Here is a 17323-nt window from a genome sequence, read left to right as displayed (position 1 = left end):
AGAGTGTGATATGTGCAATCTCATAACATCTTCAAAGGAGGAAAAGCTGCATTTGGCGTGGAAGCGGGTACAGTAAAAACACATCTGTTTGGGATGCTGCTATCAAAGCAGGAGAGTTTCCTTTATTAAAAATGTACAAAGGGCTGCACTATCGGAAGGAATTGAAGCAAACAGTTTTCTTCATGCCTAGATTTATTTTTCATCCCCTCCAGCTAAGGGATGGGACTCAAGTAGGATAAATGAGGCTAGTGGTTCGTTCCAAGTGCATTTCACTGAGACTGCAGAACAGGACACTGAGCTTTTCATCTCTGCATGGCCCTTCCTTTGGTTTTGCACCACTGAATGGTCTTGCCACCGAACGCCTGATGGCTTCTGTGCCGTGAGTTGGTTAATGGGTCATACTTCAGCTCACAGAATAGGTCTGGAAGGGGTCTCATCCAGTCTAACCACAAGCACAGATGCAGGGATTCCTAAATGTCTCAATACAGATGCCTATCCAAATTTTATTTGGAAATATCCAATGAAGGAGGTTCTACAAATTACTGAGGAGGCCTATTCTATTGCTTTGCTGTGTGTACACTTAGGAAAGTTCCACCTCTTTCATCCCCAAATGTAATTTAAATCGGGGCTGCTGCAGTTTAATCCCAGCTGTCCCGCCCCTTCTTTTGCCATTGCCTGCAGGTATTGACACTGAACATGAGACTCATCAGCCATGGGCTCTGAACTGCATTAGGTAAAGGTTGTCTTAGCTCTGGAGACGGTGTCTCTAGGTCTTTGTTGAGGCACATAGTGTTATGAACCCTGCTGCAGCAATCATGAACATCTTCTGCATGTCATGGCAATATGGTTCCCATTGCTGGCTCCTATCATGGGAACAAACTAAGTCATTGGAAGGGCATGTGTATACTTGATAATATTTCCATGGAAACACTTGAATACACCCTGTTTTTAGATAAAACTTCAGCTTCTAACTGCACCTGAATTAGCCTGCCCATCTATAAACCAAGAGGCCTACAAAACAGGCTTTCCTAAAGCCAACTCATTATTACCAACTCAAGATTAATAGCAGTGGAAAGGCTCTGTGCATGTCATCCATTTTAAACGAGTGCCTTCTTACCATCCCAGTAACCACAGCCCTATAGAGGAAGCAATAGCCACCAAAATCCTAAAGTAGAGAAACTTAAAAACAGCTGACAGTCCCCACAATTGACAGGTTAAATCAGGCATTACATTTCTGCTATTAAACTTGCCGGGAGGAAAAAGTTCCCTGACCAAGCGAGAAAAGGGCATTTGCTGCGTGTTAGCAATTCAGAGAGTGTTGGCCTTTAGCCCTTCAGAGAGACCCAATCAAATTCGTGTGCATAATGTTGTTTTTTCTCTCGTCTTTGGAAAGACACAAAGGGCAGGTGGTAGAACTGCATGTTAATGTATAATCCACGATGAAGAGCTGCAGAGTGGGAAACTTTTTATGGCTCTTATAGTCAGATCCATAGACATCCCCTAAAAGGGGTAATTACAGATCAGTACTAGCACCGCTAGGTGTACAAACACCTACACATGATTCACAAGAGAAACCCAGGGATTTCAAATAGGGATCCATAGTGTCAAACACATCCTGACCTGTGTTGTTCCTTTCTGAGTAGGGGGAACAGGGGAATTGCTCTATTATTTTTTCCATTGTATAAAAAAGAGTGAAACTTAAGAAGTGGCTTTTTCTGAGAGGTGCCTTGATTCTCACAAGGGATGCCTAGAGCCTGAAAAAGGATGAGAACCACTGTCATAGATACTGCCATTTAGAAGAAAAGTTTCTCTTCTCTTTGTTTCTCAGCGTGAGGGTTACTTGTCTCTTTTTTAGGAAGGCTCATCTTTATTGATGGTGCTTCCCTATCCAGTCCCCTTCATGGAGTAGTGAGGGGTTTCACTGTAGTATTTATCCAGTTGAAATATGCAGCAATTATTGTGTTGTCAGGATGAATCAGGGGCGTATCATTTGGTGCTGGAGTTCCTTGCGGCAGGTCTGCTTCTGTTGATACATCAGCCTGGTGATATATTGGGCAGAGAACAGAAAATGGCATAAAATGAATGTAAACTACTTACACAAGGAAAAGCAGCCCAGGATAATTGGGTTCTCAGAAAGCTATGAGCTCTGATCAGGCATCCTCATGAGGCATTGTGCCTCTTTGCTTTGCAAGGTTATCGTGTGTGGTTAGCCTGCAGGCTTTTCTCCTGCTAGGTTAGACAATGGGGTTTACTCCAAGTTTGCTTTTGTAAGCCAAGGGTGGGAAGATACCAGTAAAAAGGAGAGAGAGCCAAGGCTGGTACCTGCAGATTTGGTGGAACAGGGGAGAAGGGATTGGGCTAAAAAGAAATCCCAATGGTGGCACTGCAGCTCAAAGAGATATTTAACCACAGGACTTCTCCAAAATAAAGCCTTCACGAGTGGATAGGACACACTTAGAGTGTATTTAGCCTGGGTGATTTGCAGTTCATAGGCGAAAGTGAGCCTTGTAGACTGCAGTTCATAGGCCAAAGTCAGCTTTGTTCTCACTTCTCCATCTGTGTCCCTAACTAGGTCTGAGACAACCCTCTGTAGGGTCTGGAAAGGGATTCAGTCTTTCTCCCCATTTGATTCTTAAATTCCTTTCCCAGAACTTGAGCTAAGTCTGACCTAGGCACAGATCCTTGAGGATCTGGATTGGGACCCCCCTAAAACCTTTCACACTACCACTGGATGGCAAGTCTAAGGAACAACAGCTTAGGGACTTAGGTTTCACAGATCTTCCCGAGCCTAATGCCCCATTGGGCTAGCAGTTTCTGTAGCCAATGGCACAATAAGGAAGCAATGGGTCTAGCATTGAATCCTGTCATTTTTGGCTCTCCAGCCTAAATGGCCAGGTACCCATTTTACAGCTGGGTCATTTGGGAGCAGCCTTCAGTGCAAGTGGGGATAAATTCATGGCACTGGAGGTGCAGTGAGTTGACTTCGCCTACATCTAGGCCACTGAAGTGCTTTGGTAGAGCAGTAATGGTAAAGGGAATCCACTCCCCATTCTAGCTGGCTTCAGCTACAACATCCAGACTCAATTAGTCATCAACAACCTTTGTGTGTAGCACAGCTAGCACAAGGATTCATCTGCCCCCTCCCGTCTGTTTAACATGCTGTTTCGTATTCATGGTCATAAGCTGAAATCTAACATTTTCTACTGGCTGATACAATGCACAACCGATGCATGGAATTTATTGCCATATTTCATGCACTTGCACTGCTTGCATATGTAGTACAGGTCCGTGTCAGAGGTCAAGCTAAATGAGTCCAGAGAAAAGCTATTGCGATTGTTACATCCTACTTAGATTCAGTCTACAGTCTGTGAGGTTTAAATTGCTGCTTGCATATTCTTTCTTCTTAAGACTTGTATCCATCATCATGGATCTTAGAACATGATCATGTAAAAAATCAGAAAGAAGAGTATTCAGTGAATTAATTGTCATAGTCATTTCACTAGTGCTCATGAAATTGCCTTTTACTTTCCCTGGATTTGGTCAAAGACTAGCAAAAATAAACCCCATTTGGTGAATATATTACTGATTAAAAATAGTAACATTGATGAATTAACGGTGTTGGCGTGCTGTTGTAGCTGTGATGATCCAGGAATGACATCACCCACAACATTCCTTGTCTCTCATATCTTTTATTGGACCAGCTGCATGGTTGGGGTTGATGTAGACAAGCTTCTGAATATAAAGCATGCTTCCTCAGGTCCCTGATCAAGTCCCATGAATGTCATAACCTTCATGAAATAGTTCATACACAAAATACCGCTGGCTTTACTTCCAATCCGAATGATACAATAGGGGCTAGATTCCATTGCATCTTTTAGGGGACCCAGAGCGATGCTATTCCACCTAATCACGTCCCCGAAACACAGTTAATACAAAAGGTGGCTGGGTTCACCTTCTCCTTGCTTTTGTTTTGTAACCCAGTGTTAATGGTCACATGACAATGTGTTACCAAAGCAGGTGCATACATGGGTTTACACCAGGGGTGGGCAAAGTCCAGATAGGGCCTGTGGCAGACTCCATTTCCAGAAGCCCCTGCCCATGTCACTGCAGCCAGTTATCATGGAGACCTTTGGTGATGCATAGGGGGTGCATGTGGTGCACATGCACCCCCTGAGATCGGCCATGCACTCCCTGGAAGTGCCAGCTGTGAAACCAGAAGTGCCAGCAGCGATTGGCTGCTGAGGGACCACCCCGTCCGGTCAGTGGTTGGCCGCAGGGGGACCCCCCATTATTGGCCATCTGGGCCCACCCCACTCCCCAACTTGGGAGGCACCAGTTGCCCATGATGGAGACCCCAGGAGTGGTGGGGCTGTGACAGCGTTTCCATGGAGACTGGCATGGAGCTGCTCCAGGCAGGGATCTTGTGGCAGTGACAGCATGGTGCAGAGCCAGGGCAGAGGTGTGATCCACTGCTCGTACAGCCCAGGCAAGGGTGCACAGGCAGTGGATCTCAGCTCTGCCCTGGCTCTGGACCATGCTGCCACTGCTGCAAGATCCCAGTCCCAGAGCCGATCCGTGCCCAGCCATGTGCCCCGCCAGTGCTTCTGGGGCTGTTCTCCATGGAAAGCCTGGCCCCGCACCTGGAGGAGCCAGTGCTGCTGCTCCGGGCTGCTCCAGGCACCAAGCTACTCTGATACATCTCTGGCTTTGAGATACCTCTTGCAACTTCATGATCCCAATTACCATTTCTGCTCCTGGGGTCTCCTTGAAAACTGGCTGCAGCAACATGGGCAGGGACTGCTGGGAAGTGGAGTTCAGCTGCTGGCCAGATCCACCATTTTGCCCACCCCTGGTTTACAGGGACTCGAGCAGGGTGGAATAAAATCATACTTAGGTACTTAGGTGCCTAGATGCTGGCCCATTATATCTATGATATTGGGTCCATGGGTGTGTCTGTGCGTGGTCCTGGACATGCAGACTCACTTGTTTGCTTGCTTAGTGTCCTTTATGCCATATAGTATGTGGAGCTTACAAGGAAGTGTCCCCACTCCTTTCTACCAGCTGTTATTCTATCACTGGCCATCATATTCTGAATTTCTTCATGTCCCTCTCAGTTGTTCTCTTTGCACCCTGCTGGTTTCCTTCTACCAGTTGCTTTCCAAAAAATGTTGGTCTGTGGAGGCAGACATGCCTAAGAACATCTGAACTCCAGCAAGCCCAGGGAGAAAAGCCCCATTTCACATCACCGCAGAATTGGCACCATCCTGTTTCTCTGAATTACCAGACTCTTATCAGATGCACTTCACTGTGATGGAAGCAAGCATGTGCAAGTAAACGGCTATCTGCTCTGAGAAAAAATCTAGGAGTGGAAAAGCTGGGTTAGATGAAAAATGAATGTTCTTAATCATTACTGCAACATTCAGTGTGAATCAATGTGTGTGTGTGTCTGTGTTATATACAATACACACAGGGCACGTCTACATGTGCACTTTAATGTGCATTAGCCTATTTTAATGCACATTAAAGTGGCACAGAAAAAAATCATGCGCGTTCACTAATGTGCAGTAAAATAGGGTAATGTGCCTTTCTCTAGTGCCTCACAGTGGAGGTACTAAATATAATGCACATTAGCAAAAGCACATTAATGAATGTGTAGACACATTCACACGTGTGTGTGTGTATGTATGTGTGTATTTGTGTGAACTATTTTTGTACCATTTATTTTCAGCTCACCCTTCTGGGCACCAGCTGGATGCTTGAAAACCTACCGGGAAGCAAATTTTTGTAGCATTAACAGAATTACCCAAAGCAGGAGGTAGTGCCAGTTTCTAGAGAATGTCTTTTCTGATAAAGTTCCAGCTTTGCATATATAACTAACTGGCTGAGTTTCAAACACGCAACCAAACTTTAGGATACCTACCCAAATGAAGAAGAGCATTCAGATCTTTGGGGGATCACCTGGTATTGTGAAAATCTGGATTCCCCTTTCTCCCTCTTCCTCATTGAGATAAAAGCCCCCCAAAGCTATTATGATCATTTAATCTACTTGTGGCAGAGGCTGTCTTTGTTATATGTTTGCACAGCATTCAGCTCAATGGTATCCTGGTCCATGCCGGGGGCTCTTAGGTGCTAGTATAATTGCAAACAATAAATAACAAAAATAGCAACACAAGCTGCCGAATTTCACCCCATAATTCCTTCATCTATCCATTTCCCAGCAACTCTTATACCTCTGCTTTTTGTGCCTTACATGGGAGCTAAGTTGCTGTCTTATATTAGATCTGTAATGTACACTGAAGGTATAAGTTGCTGTCTTATATTAGATCTGTAACGTACAGTGATTTCCTTTAAAGTTTTTTTTGCTGTTGTTGTTTGAGACATAGCAAGTGGGGGTGGGGGGGGGTGAGGGGAAGCAGCACTAGCAATATACATTTTTCAATAGGAAAAAAACCCCCCACACACTGGTACCATGCAACACTTCTTAAAAGTATTGCCAGTCTAAATGTGCAATTAACACCTCCTCAGTTAATTACTGCTTTGCAAACTAGCAGAAAGGAAAAAGTGTAAAATATTCAGAAGAGAAGATGTGCGATGTACACGAATGTTGTCTACAACTTCTGATTAGACTTTGGCATTGTTATTACATCTCTTGATTTTGCAGGATTCAAGCTTTAGCCCCGGAGGAAATACAGTGGGGTTGCCCTACAGTAATATCCTTCTGTGCTCTTTCCCCAGGATATGCACGTTATCAGCACAGACGAGAATCAGGTGTTTGCAGCCGTTCAAGAGTGGAACCAGAACGATACCTACAACCTCTATATATCTGATACCCGGGGGGTCTACTTTACATTGGCCTTGGAGAATGTCAAGAGTAGCCGAGGGCTGGAGGGTAATGTGATGATTGACCTCTATGAGGTATGTCACAAGTGCAAATGACTCACTGCCATCCTGGGTGTTCACGGGATGCCAGGAAAATTGCCTTTGTGAGGAACAAGTCTGGTCTGGCAGAACAAGTGTGAAAAGCTGAGTCATTGGGCATCATCAGGTCATTTTGTGCTTGAGCAGCCCCTTTTATCCAAGGATCTCAATGAGTCTGGTTAAAAAAAAAATAAAAAATCCAGATTTTGTACATTTGTGCAAGTTAGGTGCAGATTGAAAGTGCAAGACGATTCACTGTTGAACTTCCGCGTGTGATCTGGAAGGTGAGTCCATGCCATGCTCATGGAAAGGAGGAATTTTAGCAGCAGTGACGTCGTGGGGGTGTGGGAAAATAATAGCTGCTGCTGCCAACTGGCCAGGCTGACACCCAGGAGCCAGTGCTGCTGCTCCAGGTTGCAACAGGCACCAAGCTGCCCTGATGCATCTTCATGATCCTTAGCTGCTCTGGGGATTGCAATAGCTTCACCCAGAGAGCCTGCCCAAGAGATGCCATCTGTTTGAGCCACTGAGCTGTGTCAAATCACCATAGCTCTGCTGTGCCATGGCCTCACCCCTGAGATATCCCTCCAGACCCCAGATCTTTCCCTTTTTGTTCCAGATGGTGCAAAAAAGGTCTTTGGAGGGTAGTCATCTTCTAATGGGAAAATCTTCAGCTGGAACTGGGCTTTTTAGGGCCCTGTAACACTGCCGTGGTCCTTTCACATGGCATAAGTAGGTTGAATGACACCGAATGCTAACAAGTGTTTGTAAAAACAACGACCTTGTCTCTGTTCTTCCTCTTTCACTCGTGCATATCAGCTTTGCAGGCTGGGTTGTCTCTGAACAAGCCACCTTGGGATGTCCATGTAGAAAGCCCAAGTGGGTGTTATACAAATGCAGGTGAACTGCGGGAGAGCAGACATGACTTCCTGATCATCCTGAGGGTTGTTTTTTTTTTATTATTCATCTATCTGCAGCTTTGGCAGCCCATGGAAAAGCTGTTGCCTCTTATTACTGTCAATTCAAGGAGTGGTTTCGCTGCATTATGTAAAGGTGTCTTACATCTCACGGGGAAAGGAAAGCCTTTGTTTTATTAGGCTGACAGTTCGTTGCAAACTTGGAGTGAAATGGATGTGATCAGACCGGTGGCGCCGTATCTGCTGATTACCTAGAGAGAAAGAATATTGGCTGACACGGGCCCTGGCACCAGCCTTCTTTTCAATTTAAAGCTCTGGCTGGAAGGGAGTTGAAAGCCATCCAGCATGGATCTCCCAGTAGGGCTGCTGCAGAGGATGAATGCTTAGAGGGAAATGGAGATGAAGAAGAGAGAGGAAGAAAATGCAGAGATGAATTAAATAGAGGTAGAAATCATGCAAAGCCAGTGCTCGTGTGGAGACAGCAGCACTTAGGAAAGAGGATGTACTTGCAGCGTGGGTCCTGGGGAGGAGGAGATGGTGTTTGGGATGTCGTGCGGGCTGCGGAAGCTGGTCCGGTGTCAGCGAGGGGTGCGTGCCTAGGCATCTTAGGTCAGCCCCACAGCCTAGATTAATCTACTCCATCAGAGGAACCAGATTGGATCTTATGACGTATTCAAGCCAGGACAAGGGAGCCAGGGCAAGGCAGGGACCAGTCGGTACCTTTCCGAATTTGAATCTGGCTCCTACGCAACTCCCGAGAGCTCTGCCCTACCCCGTATTCAGGCTGGTTGGAGGGGGTTGAATCCAGCCCATGGAAAGTACCTGCTCACACTGATCATTACTGATCTGCTGAGTAGGATAAGAAGAAATATTTTTTATTTGACCAGTAACAGTGGCCTGCTTCTGGTGGGTAGGTGTGGTATAGGGGAGCGGTAAAACTCCCAGTGTCCTGGGGATGGGGTTGGGCATTGCTGGTGTGTATACAGTGTGTGTTAAGTATGTTTTCTGTGCCTCTGGTAGGAGTTGGGGTCTTTTTCTCTTGTTTGTGGCTCTGATGGGAATCAGGTTTATCTAATGTAGGGAATTTAGTACTATATGGAGTCTGTATTCTATGCAGGGCTTGTAGATGGTCCTGGAGTGGGTGTTGTATTTGCCCTGTGCATGTGAGTTGTATGTTCACATGTTCACATAGGATGTCTAATTTTGGGGGCCCCAGTGTAGAAAGTATGTGGACTGATTGGAGAGAACCCAGAGGAGGGCAACGATAATGGTTCAAGAGCTGGGACACATGCCTTACAAGGAGAAGCTGAGGGAGCTGGGCTTATTTAGTCTGCAGAAGAGAAGATGGAGAGGGGATTTAAAAGCAGCCTTCAACTGGGGGGGTTCAAAAGAGGATGGAGCTGGACTGTTCTCAGAGGTGGTAGATGACAGGACAAGGAGCAATGGGCTCAAGCTGCAGCAAGGGACGTTGAGGTTAGGGATTAGGAAAAACTTTTTCACCAAGAGGGTAGTAAAACACTGGAACAGGTCACCCAGAGAGGTGGTGAACTCTCCATCGTTGGAGGTTTTTAAGACCTGGGTAGACAAAGCCTTGGCTGGGATGATCTAGTTGGGGCTGGCCCTGCTTTGAGCATGAGGTTGGACTAGATGTGACCTCCTGAGGTCCCTTCCTACCTAAATTTTTTATGATTCTATGATTCAGTATGTGTCTGCAAGTGTGCACTGCATGTGACATGCTTGTGAAATAGTGTGTGCCTGCATGCACAGAATATAATCCGTCTGTGATTTACGCAGACTTTGCATGCCCTCTCCATATGCTTGTGGTTGTGGTTTGTGTGGAGATAGAGGATATGTGCAGAGCATGTTTCTCCTTGGCATATCTGTAGTTGCACTCAGGATTTGAGGGTTGTGCATGAATGAGTTGTAGAATCAGTTTGGATTGTGCACAGATTTTGTGCAGTATATCTGGAGCGCCTATCTACACCGTGTATGCATCTCCAATGTACGTGGGCATGAAGTGCATGTTCACATATTGATCTCTGTTCAGGTGGTGCATATAGTGGGGATATAAGCAGTGTGCTGCTTATGTGCGCTCCTTGTGAATCTGTACACAATGTGTGAATCTCTCCATGCGGGGCTGTATGTGTTCTGTGTGGGGGTCTTTTCCAGTATAAAGCTGTCCAAAGCTTACAATATAACTTATATTTTGCTTACTCTAGAAAAGACTCTCAGGACACGTCCAGATGTGCACGCATGTGCGGTTTGTGGAGCCTCAAACCTCTTTGCAGCCCCACAAATGGCATGCATTGCACATTAAACCATGCATGACACTGCTCTACTTGCAGTGTGGGGGCAACGTTTGCTATTGGGATTTGCCAATAGCAAAATACAACAAAAAAACAGGAAAAACAGTGACGCAAAACATGCGAAAATAGCGTGCACTGGAACAAATACAGACAAGGGAGCGGGCAACACGAGGAGACAAGGGGAACACCAGCCCAGAGCTGCCTGCTCCCCCATCTCAAGGCACCCCAGCCAGCCACTCAGCATGGGGACTCCTCAGCAAGCAGAGATGTGGGGAGTCGGCAACCCTCTGCCCCAACCAGCCCCCCTCTCCGACCGCAGCACATGGAGCCTGGCCTGGAGCTAGGAGGAGCTGGGCACCACCCACAACAAAGGGCACCTGCATTGGCACATGCTGCAGCACAAAGTAGCAGCACAAATTTGTGTCGCTACTATTCGTGCTCCTGCAAGCGCACACCCCTGATCATCTCGACACAGCCCAAGTCCCAACCCATGCCTGGAACCAAAAAGAAAAATTTGTTTTGAAATCCTCTGAATTTTATCACCAGATGTATAAAAATACTTTTTCATCATTAATGGCCGGCATTTCTCGGGGACTGTAATACACCCCTTTTCAGACATGAACGGAAAAATGGACAAATGGAGCTATTGGCTTGAGCCTGGGTTACCTGAGCTCATGGTACATTTTCAGTCGCAGCTGTTTATACTGTATCACTGGGAGATGCGGCATCTGCTGCCCATTTGGGTGCCTTTCTGCCTCTTCAGGGAAACCCCAGATGATATTTTTGGAAAACAAGCAAGTCAGTTTTAAAGATCACATTTAAAAAACACATATTGTTAGGGGGTTGTTTTAGCAAATAATAATTTTTCTGGTGTTGTTTGGCATCATTTTAAGAACCCGAGTGTGCCCACCTTGCCTACAGCACCAATGCCTTAATATTCATACCAAGAATGAGTAAAGATTTCCATATCTGGCCTTCCTTGAATACTTCCACTGAAGTACTACCTATCGTGAGCAAAAGGATCAGAATCTGGACTTATATGAGGCCCCTCTTCTTTTTTTTTTTCACTTCATCAAGGAATATCTGGCCTTGCATGTTTTGCAAAACAAAGGTGTTTCCAGCTGGATCCCAACATTACTTTGTGTGTTCGTCCCCTTAATAACGCACACGGCACCTTTTCCCAACTGCCAGATGTGTTTGGTTATAGGCAGGTGGGAGTATGGCCCTGTGGGCAATATACAGGCATAAGAATAAAAGGCTTTAGTTCGTAATTCTGGTTTTACTACTGACTTTCCATGGGATCTCAAGGAAGTTCCCTTTGTGCCTTATTTTCTCCCTGCTCAAAATGTGTATCAAATCACCTATATGTGGGGAGTTATAAAGGTTTCTAAAGCAATGATTATGAAGCACTTTGAGGACCTTGGATGAAAGTTGCTCATGAAACGCAGAATAGTCCAACATTACTCTTCTCTATGCAAAACAACACCTGCCATAGTTTCCTCCAAATGGAGAAAGGCAAATGGATGTATTCTGTCTGATTCATCTCTTAAGGGGCTCTCTGGTTACAAAACAATGAGGTTGCCACCTACTACCGTTGCTTATATCATTGCATGCTCTTATGCTCCTGCTAAAGCTTTCTCTCCTATCTATAACTTTTCCAGCCATATTGTTCCTCTATGTTATTTCATTATTGCTCCATAAATTTCTTATTTTGATACCCATTGGTAATTTCTTGCCCTAGAGTTCTTTATGCTGATGTCTCAACTGAGTCCCTGTTGGGTTGGACAGGTAATTACATGCACGCATAGAGAATCTGAGTCAACTTGACATATTTTTCAGCCATGTCAATTTTTCCTAGGTAGCAGGGATAAAGGGAATGTTCTTGGCTAACAAGAAGATTGACAACCAAGTGAAAACTTTCATCACCTACAACAAAGGGAGAGATTGGCATTTGCTACAGGCTCCCGACACTGATCTGAGAGGAAACCCTATTCACTGCCTCCTGGTAAGTTGATGTTTTAGAGTAGGAGGAAACGGGGGGAAAAAATTCCTCTAAGTAATAATGTGATGATGACACCAGCTCTTAAAAATAAATAGGGCATGGATGCATGAAGATACTGTGTGGCACGCAGGATGCTGGGGTACAACGCAACCATGTTTGGGCAGCCAGTGATTTATGCCAACAGCCATATGATGAGCGATCACTGGCAAATGAGTAAGAGTGTCTCCAAGGATCTTAATAGCAAGTCCATAGGTGGCCCTATTATATACGTACATACATATATACATACAGGCATACACATATATATATACACATACATACATAAGGTTTCTGTCCCTGCTTGAAGTATGGGGTGAGTGAGAAATGCGGGGGGAACATGAAGCTGGGAGGCAGAGAGTGAATGGGATGGGGATGCATAATGAAATGGAAGTGGGGAACAAGTGGTGAAGTGAAGGAAGTCAGCCATTGAAGGATAAGATAAAAAGTTTTGAAGAAATTTCAACTCCTCCTTTTTAAATTTACTCCTCTTTCAACAATAATGTAAGGCAACCCAGGGTGAAAGCTTTACTTCAAGCACCATTTGCTGCATGGACGGGAAATAACAGACTGGTTCCATTAGCACAAGGGAAAAATGGGGCAGGGCTGGGAAGGGAAAGGACTGGTATGAAACGATAGGGGGTTATCTCAATCAAATGATAGGGGGTTATTTTTCAATCAAAGTTGAAAGAGGAGTACATTTTTTTAAAAGCCTCGTGTTTTTATGAAGTGGGACTTGGGATTGGGATGTGTGGGGTGCCGGTCATGCCTCCTGGGATGGCTGGGAGTGGTGAGGGAAGGTGTTTCTTGGGAGCTATTGCCCCTGACCCAGGAAGGAAGCCCCAGCTCATGGGGATCCAATATGGCCTCCTACCATGTTTCTTCCCAAAGCCCCTTAGCCACCACTTCTCGCCCCATCTCTGGCCTGCAACTTGCCTAGCTGGCATATTCTCTATGGGCTCTTTGCATGGGGTTGATTCCCAGGGGTGGGAAGGGGAGTTGGCTTGATGCCCAAACTGCCCCTTGGGCACTAGAATTCAGGGGGCAGAAAGTCCACACAGAACAGGAGGGTGAGGGAGGGGACACAGTTTCCTGGCATGCTGGAGGACCATAACTTGGGCAGCTCATTGGTAGGGACTGGCTGTGCATTAATGGAGCACAAGTTGGATGACATGGATCAGAGATAAACCTGCCCTGGAGTGGCATAACTTTAAGCCACCTAAAGTGCGCTTAAAACTAGTTTCAAGTATTCATGCGTGGACAGTCCAGGGGTTAAGAGCTCCAAGAGCTGCCTAAAATTAATGTGTAACAAGGCCCTATGTCTCTGATATCTTAGCGCCTTATTACCTCCCTTCCCTTCCAGGTGGGGCTGATGCTGCTGCCACCCCAGGAACCTGCATGCCTTCCCCAGCCTGCGGCTTGCTCCGGGCACTGGGGAGGGAAAGGGCAAGTGGGGAGGAGCACTGCAGCTGGGTGGGAGCACAGAGCCTGTGCCCATGGGGGCAACGGGAGTGTGAAGCTTGGCTAGTGAAGCAGTATGTGGGTGTGAGGGAGGATGGGAGGCATGGGGACCCCACACATCCTCCCCGCACATGGCTCACAGCCTGTGCTGCCAGCATCAGCAGCCCTCGGGGCACTTCTAGCCCGTGCAGGCCTAGGCATGGATCTGGCCAGTGCTGCACGGTGGGAGTGAGGAGCACAGCCCCACTGTCCGCCGCTCTCACACCAAGCTCTGTGCAGTACCCTTTTACTGGGGAAATCCCAAAGCCGCTGCCTTCCCTGCCCCCGGCCTCAAACCTCTTTGTGGCCCCACCGATGGCATGCATTGCATATTAAACCATGCATGACACTGCTCATTTGCAGCGTGGGGGCAGGTCATGGGAAGCAGGGGGCAGGGACAGCAGCTGGATCCAGCCCGCACGGCTTTCCCTCGGTAACGTGGAGCTGCATGTGGACTGTGCGGAGCCTAGTGCGAGGGTGAAAAGTGCAGCCCCGCTGCCCACCTCTATCGTCATACAGCACTGGCTGGAGACACGAGACATGGGGTGCTGGTGCTTGCACGGGCCCTGAGGGCAGCCACCACTGGTGGCAAAGGCTGTGCACCATGGGGGGCAGTGTGGGAGGGGTCTCCACATACCCCCACCCTCCCTCACACCCCACACACTCTCACTCTGCCCCTACAATCCTCCTCCCACATACACACCCCAACATAACTATTGCCCCCCACCCCACCCCCCACTTCTCCCACCCTCACTCCCCTTTCTTTGAAATGTATTGGGCTTGTCTTGGGCTTGTTTTTAAAGGCAGCATTGCTTTTTTTCTCGTGAGACTTGGCAACACTTCTCCGAGCCCCACTCCCTGCAGGCGGCAGTGCTGGAGTGAGGGGGGGTGGTTCTCGACCAGCCTGGAGCCCACGAGTTTGTTTGCCTAGGGCCCACTACAGGGTTAATCTGACCCTGACAGCTAGGACTCACCACTAGGGGCCTGGTGAGCAGGGGCAAGACTAGGAGCTGTAGCTGGGAGGTGTCATAAAGGTGGGGATGTGAGAGATCCTGGGACACTGGAGGGCTTCCCATCTGTGGGATGGGAGGTGGATGGGGCCATTTGCACCGCCGCCACGGAGGGAAGGACCGGGCCTCCCACAGCTCAGGGCCCTTGGCATGTGCCTAGTTTGCCTATGAATTAATTTGCCCCTGCCAGCTATGCAGGTGGGACAGAGTCTAGAAACGTTCCCTGACTAAGGGTGCGACTGCTCCAAGCTGGCACTAACACCGATCGCAGCGGCTCACAGTGTAAGGTGCAACAAGGCTCAAAGACAGCAAGGGTAGCTGGATCTGGGAATGGCGTATTGCAAGAGTCTGCACGCTAGGTGGGGAGAGCGAGCTATTTGCAGATGTAAGCAGGGCACTGGGGGAGCCTTCAGGAAGACGTCTCTCTACTCTTGCAATGTAGCCATGACTACAGAGACTCCCGTAGTAAAAAGGAGAAGGAGGGGGATTTGCACTGTGTGTTTTAGACGGCGTAAGTTTGTGTGTTGGTCAAGGCATTAGCATTACAATCAAAAACCACTGCAATATGTAGTATGTAATATATATCTAAATAATTAGATGTAAAAATAACGCCAAATTTACATAGGACTCGAAGCAAATCGACTGGAATTGGGCACCTCTTTCAAAACAGCTATAATAGACACGCTCTTGTTGTGTGGCTTGGCTTTTATAATGCGGTATAAGCAGGGAGGTGGCCATTCAACACCTCAGCAGGTAGGGTTATTGGTGTGAGTTGTACCATGAGAGCATTCACATGCTTGGGGGGGTAGGATGCACCATAATGGCTTGTCTCTATGTTAAAATCACCATTTCACTCTCTGTATATGCACTAGCCTCTGTAAGCCCTTTGGGGTAAGGGGCATCCTTTCCTTAGGTGTATGCACAGCACTTAGCACAGTGAGGCTCTCATGTTGACTGGCCTCCCAAAGTACAATTGAGATAACCCCCTATCATTTCATACCAGTCCTTTCCCTTCCCAGCCCTGCCCCATTTTTCCCTTGCACTAATAGAACCAGTCTGTTATTTCCCGTCCATGCAGCAAATGGTGCCTGAAGTAAAGCTTTCACCCTGGGTTGCCTCAACTTACATTATCGTTGAAAAGCAACAGCCTTGCTCCAACCCTGCTATGCCATGGGGCTGGGATTTGGAGCAGCTAGGCCTGCTCTAAGAGCCACTGAAGTCCATGTGAGTCTGTCCATTGATTTCAATGCAATTTGGCTCAGGCCCTTGACGCAGTGAATATTTGTGATTTAGGGTCTCTAGGGTTGGGGAATGGGAAGGAACTTGGCCAACCACTCCCCAAAAGGGAGGGCATATGGGACTTTTTTGTTGCCCCCTGTTTTCTATTCTCTGATGCTCAAGAGGGGAGCAGTTTGCAGGATGCCTGATGCATGGTGTTGAGCCTTAAAGAGCCTTCACATTTTGAATGGAAGAGACAGAGAACAAGGGCCCACAGAAACTTGTGGGCTTCTGATCAGAGGGGACCCTACACATTGCCAGAGAAGGAACCAGAAGAAACCTGAAATAAACTGTTTTACTAGGAGAGATCTCTCCCCCCACCACACCCCCCCCCTGTAATCTTTATAATCTCTCTTCCCTTCCTTAAAGAGCTAGCCGCCAGCTTGCTTGATGTCGCTTACATAAAAACCAGCACCTTTTAGCACGTGGAAGGGGGTCCTGCTTAGCAAATGCACGAGAGAGAGAAAGAGATGCTTTGAATCCTACAAGAGAGATTCAAGATGTTAAAAATGTGTTTTGAGTTGTGGAGCTAATGGCAGTGAGGGAGATAAAGGCAGATTCTGCCATGTGAGCACTCGCAAAATGACAGAATCACAGAAAGCAGAACACAGAGATCAGAGAACAGATATTTTTTTCCAAGCAAAGGCACTGAAAATGTAGCAACGGCCTGGTAAAAAGTCAGGGAACCATAGGGACCATCTGTTCAGAAAGAGCATAGAAATAGGGACTGGGATGGATTAGAGCTGTGCAAATAATGGTTATTTTTGTTTCTGATTGAATCTACATATATTAAAATTTGGTCAACCAGAACAAGTGTGTGTGTGTGTGTGTGTGTGCATGTCTGTGTATAGGGACTATATAGTTGAAAGAGGTTTATATCATATATATATATATTCCGTCATTTAGTTAAGTTTAATATTTTACCTATATGTAATTAAAAGATATAAACCTCTTTCAACTATATATTCTATTCTGTCTAGATGTATATGAATCTCTCTCTCTCTCTGTGTGTGTATATATATGTTTCTGTGTGTGTGTATACCTATAATACATATACATACACATATTATATATATATATGTCTCTAGTATTTGGGCAGCTGAAAGTTGAACTGATGCATTTTGACAATATTGAAATGCAACATTTTACTTCTAAACCAGTATTTTCTGCTTTTTTGACCAAAACGGTTCTCTGAATTTGCAAGTATTTTTGGGCACGCTGAAACCACAATTTTTGGTAAATGCACTGGCTTTCTGTCATACATATTGGCCTCTGGCTGCTCGACCACTCCATCCAGGAAGAGCACAGACCACCTGCAGACGCTTCCCCAGAAGGATGGCATAATATCCCAGACCC

General features: G+C 46.6%; 1 protein-coding gene across 1 annotated transcript in view; it reads left to right on the top strand.

Annotated features, from left to right (window-relative positions):
* The window catches only part of LOC102387945 (VPS10 domain-containing receptor SorCS1), a 292562-nt gene that overhangs the window by 191860 nt on the left and 83379 nt on the right, over positions 1–17323 (top strand). The window contains exons 9-10 of the mRNA XM_006027558.2: positions 6736–6915; positions 12000–12146. Coding sequence (XP_006027620.1) covers positions 6736–6915; positions 12000–12146 — 327 coding nt within the window. The remainder of the gene's footprint in view (positions 1–6735; positions 6916–11999; positions 12147–17323) is intronic.

The sequence above is a fragment of the Alligator sinensis genome, unplaced genomic scaffold (assembly GCF_000455745.1).
Source record: "Alligator sinensis unplaced genomic scaffold, ASM45574v1 scaffold559_1, whole genome shotgun sequence".
Classification (NCBI taxonomy): Eukaryota; Metazoa; Chordata; order Crocodylia; family Alligatoridae; genus Alligator; species Alligator sinensis.
The sequence above is the reverse complement of the archived record's forward strand: the minus strand, read 5'-3'. Positions and strand labels throughout refer to the sequence as shown.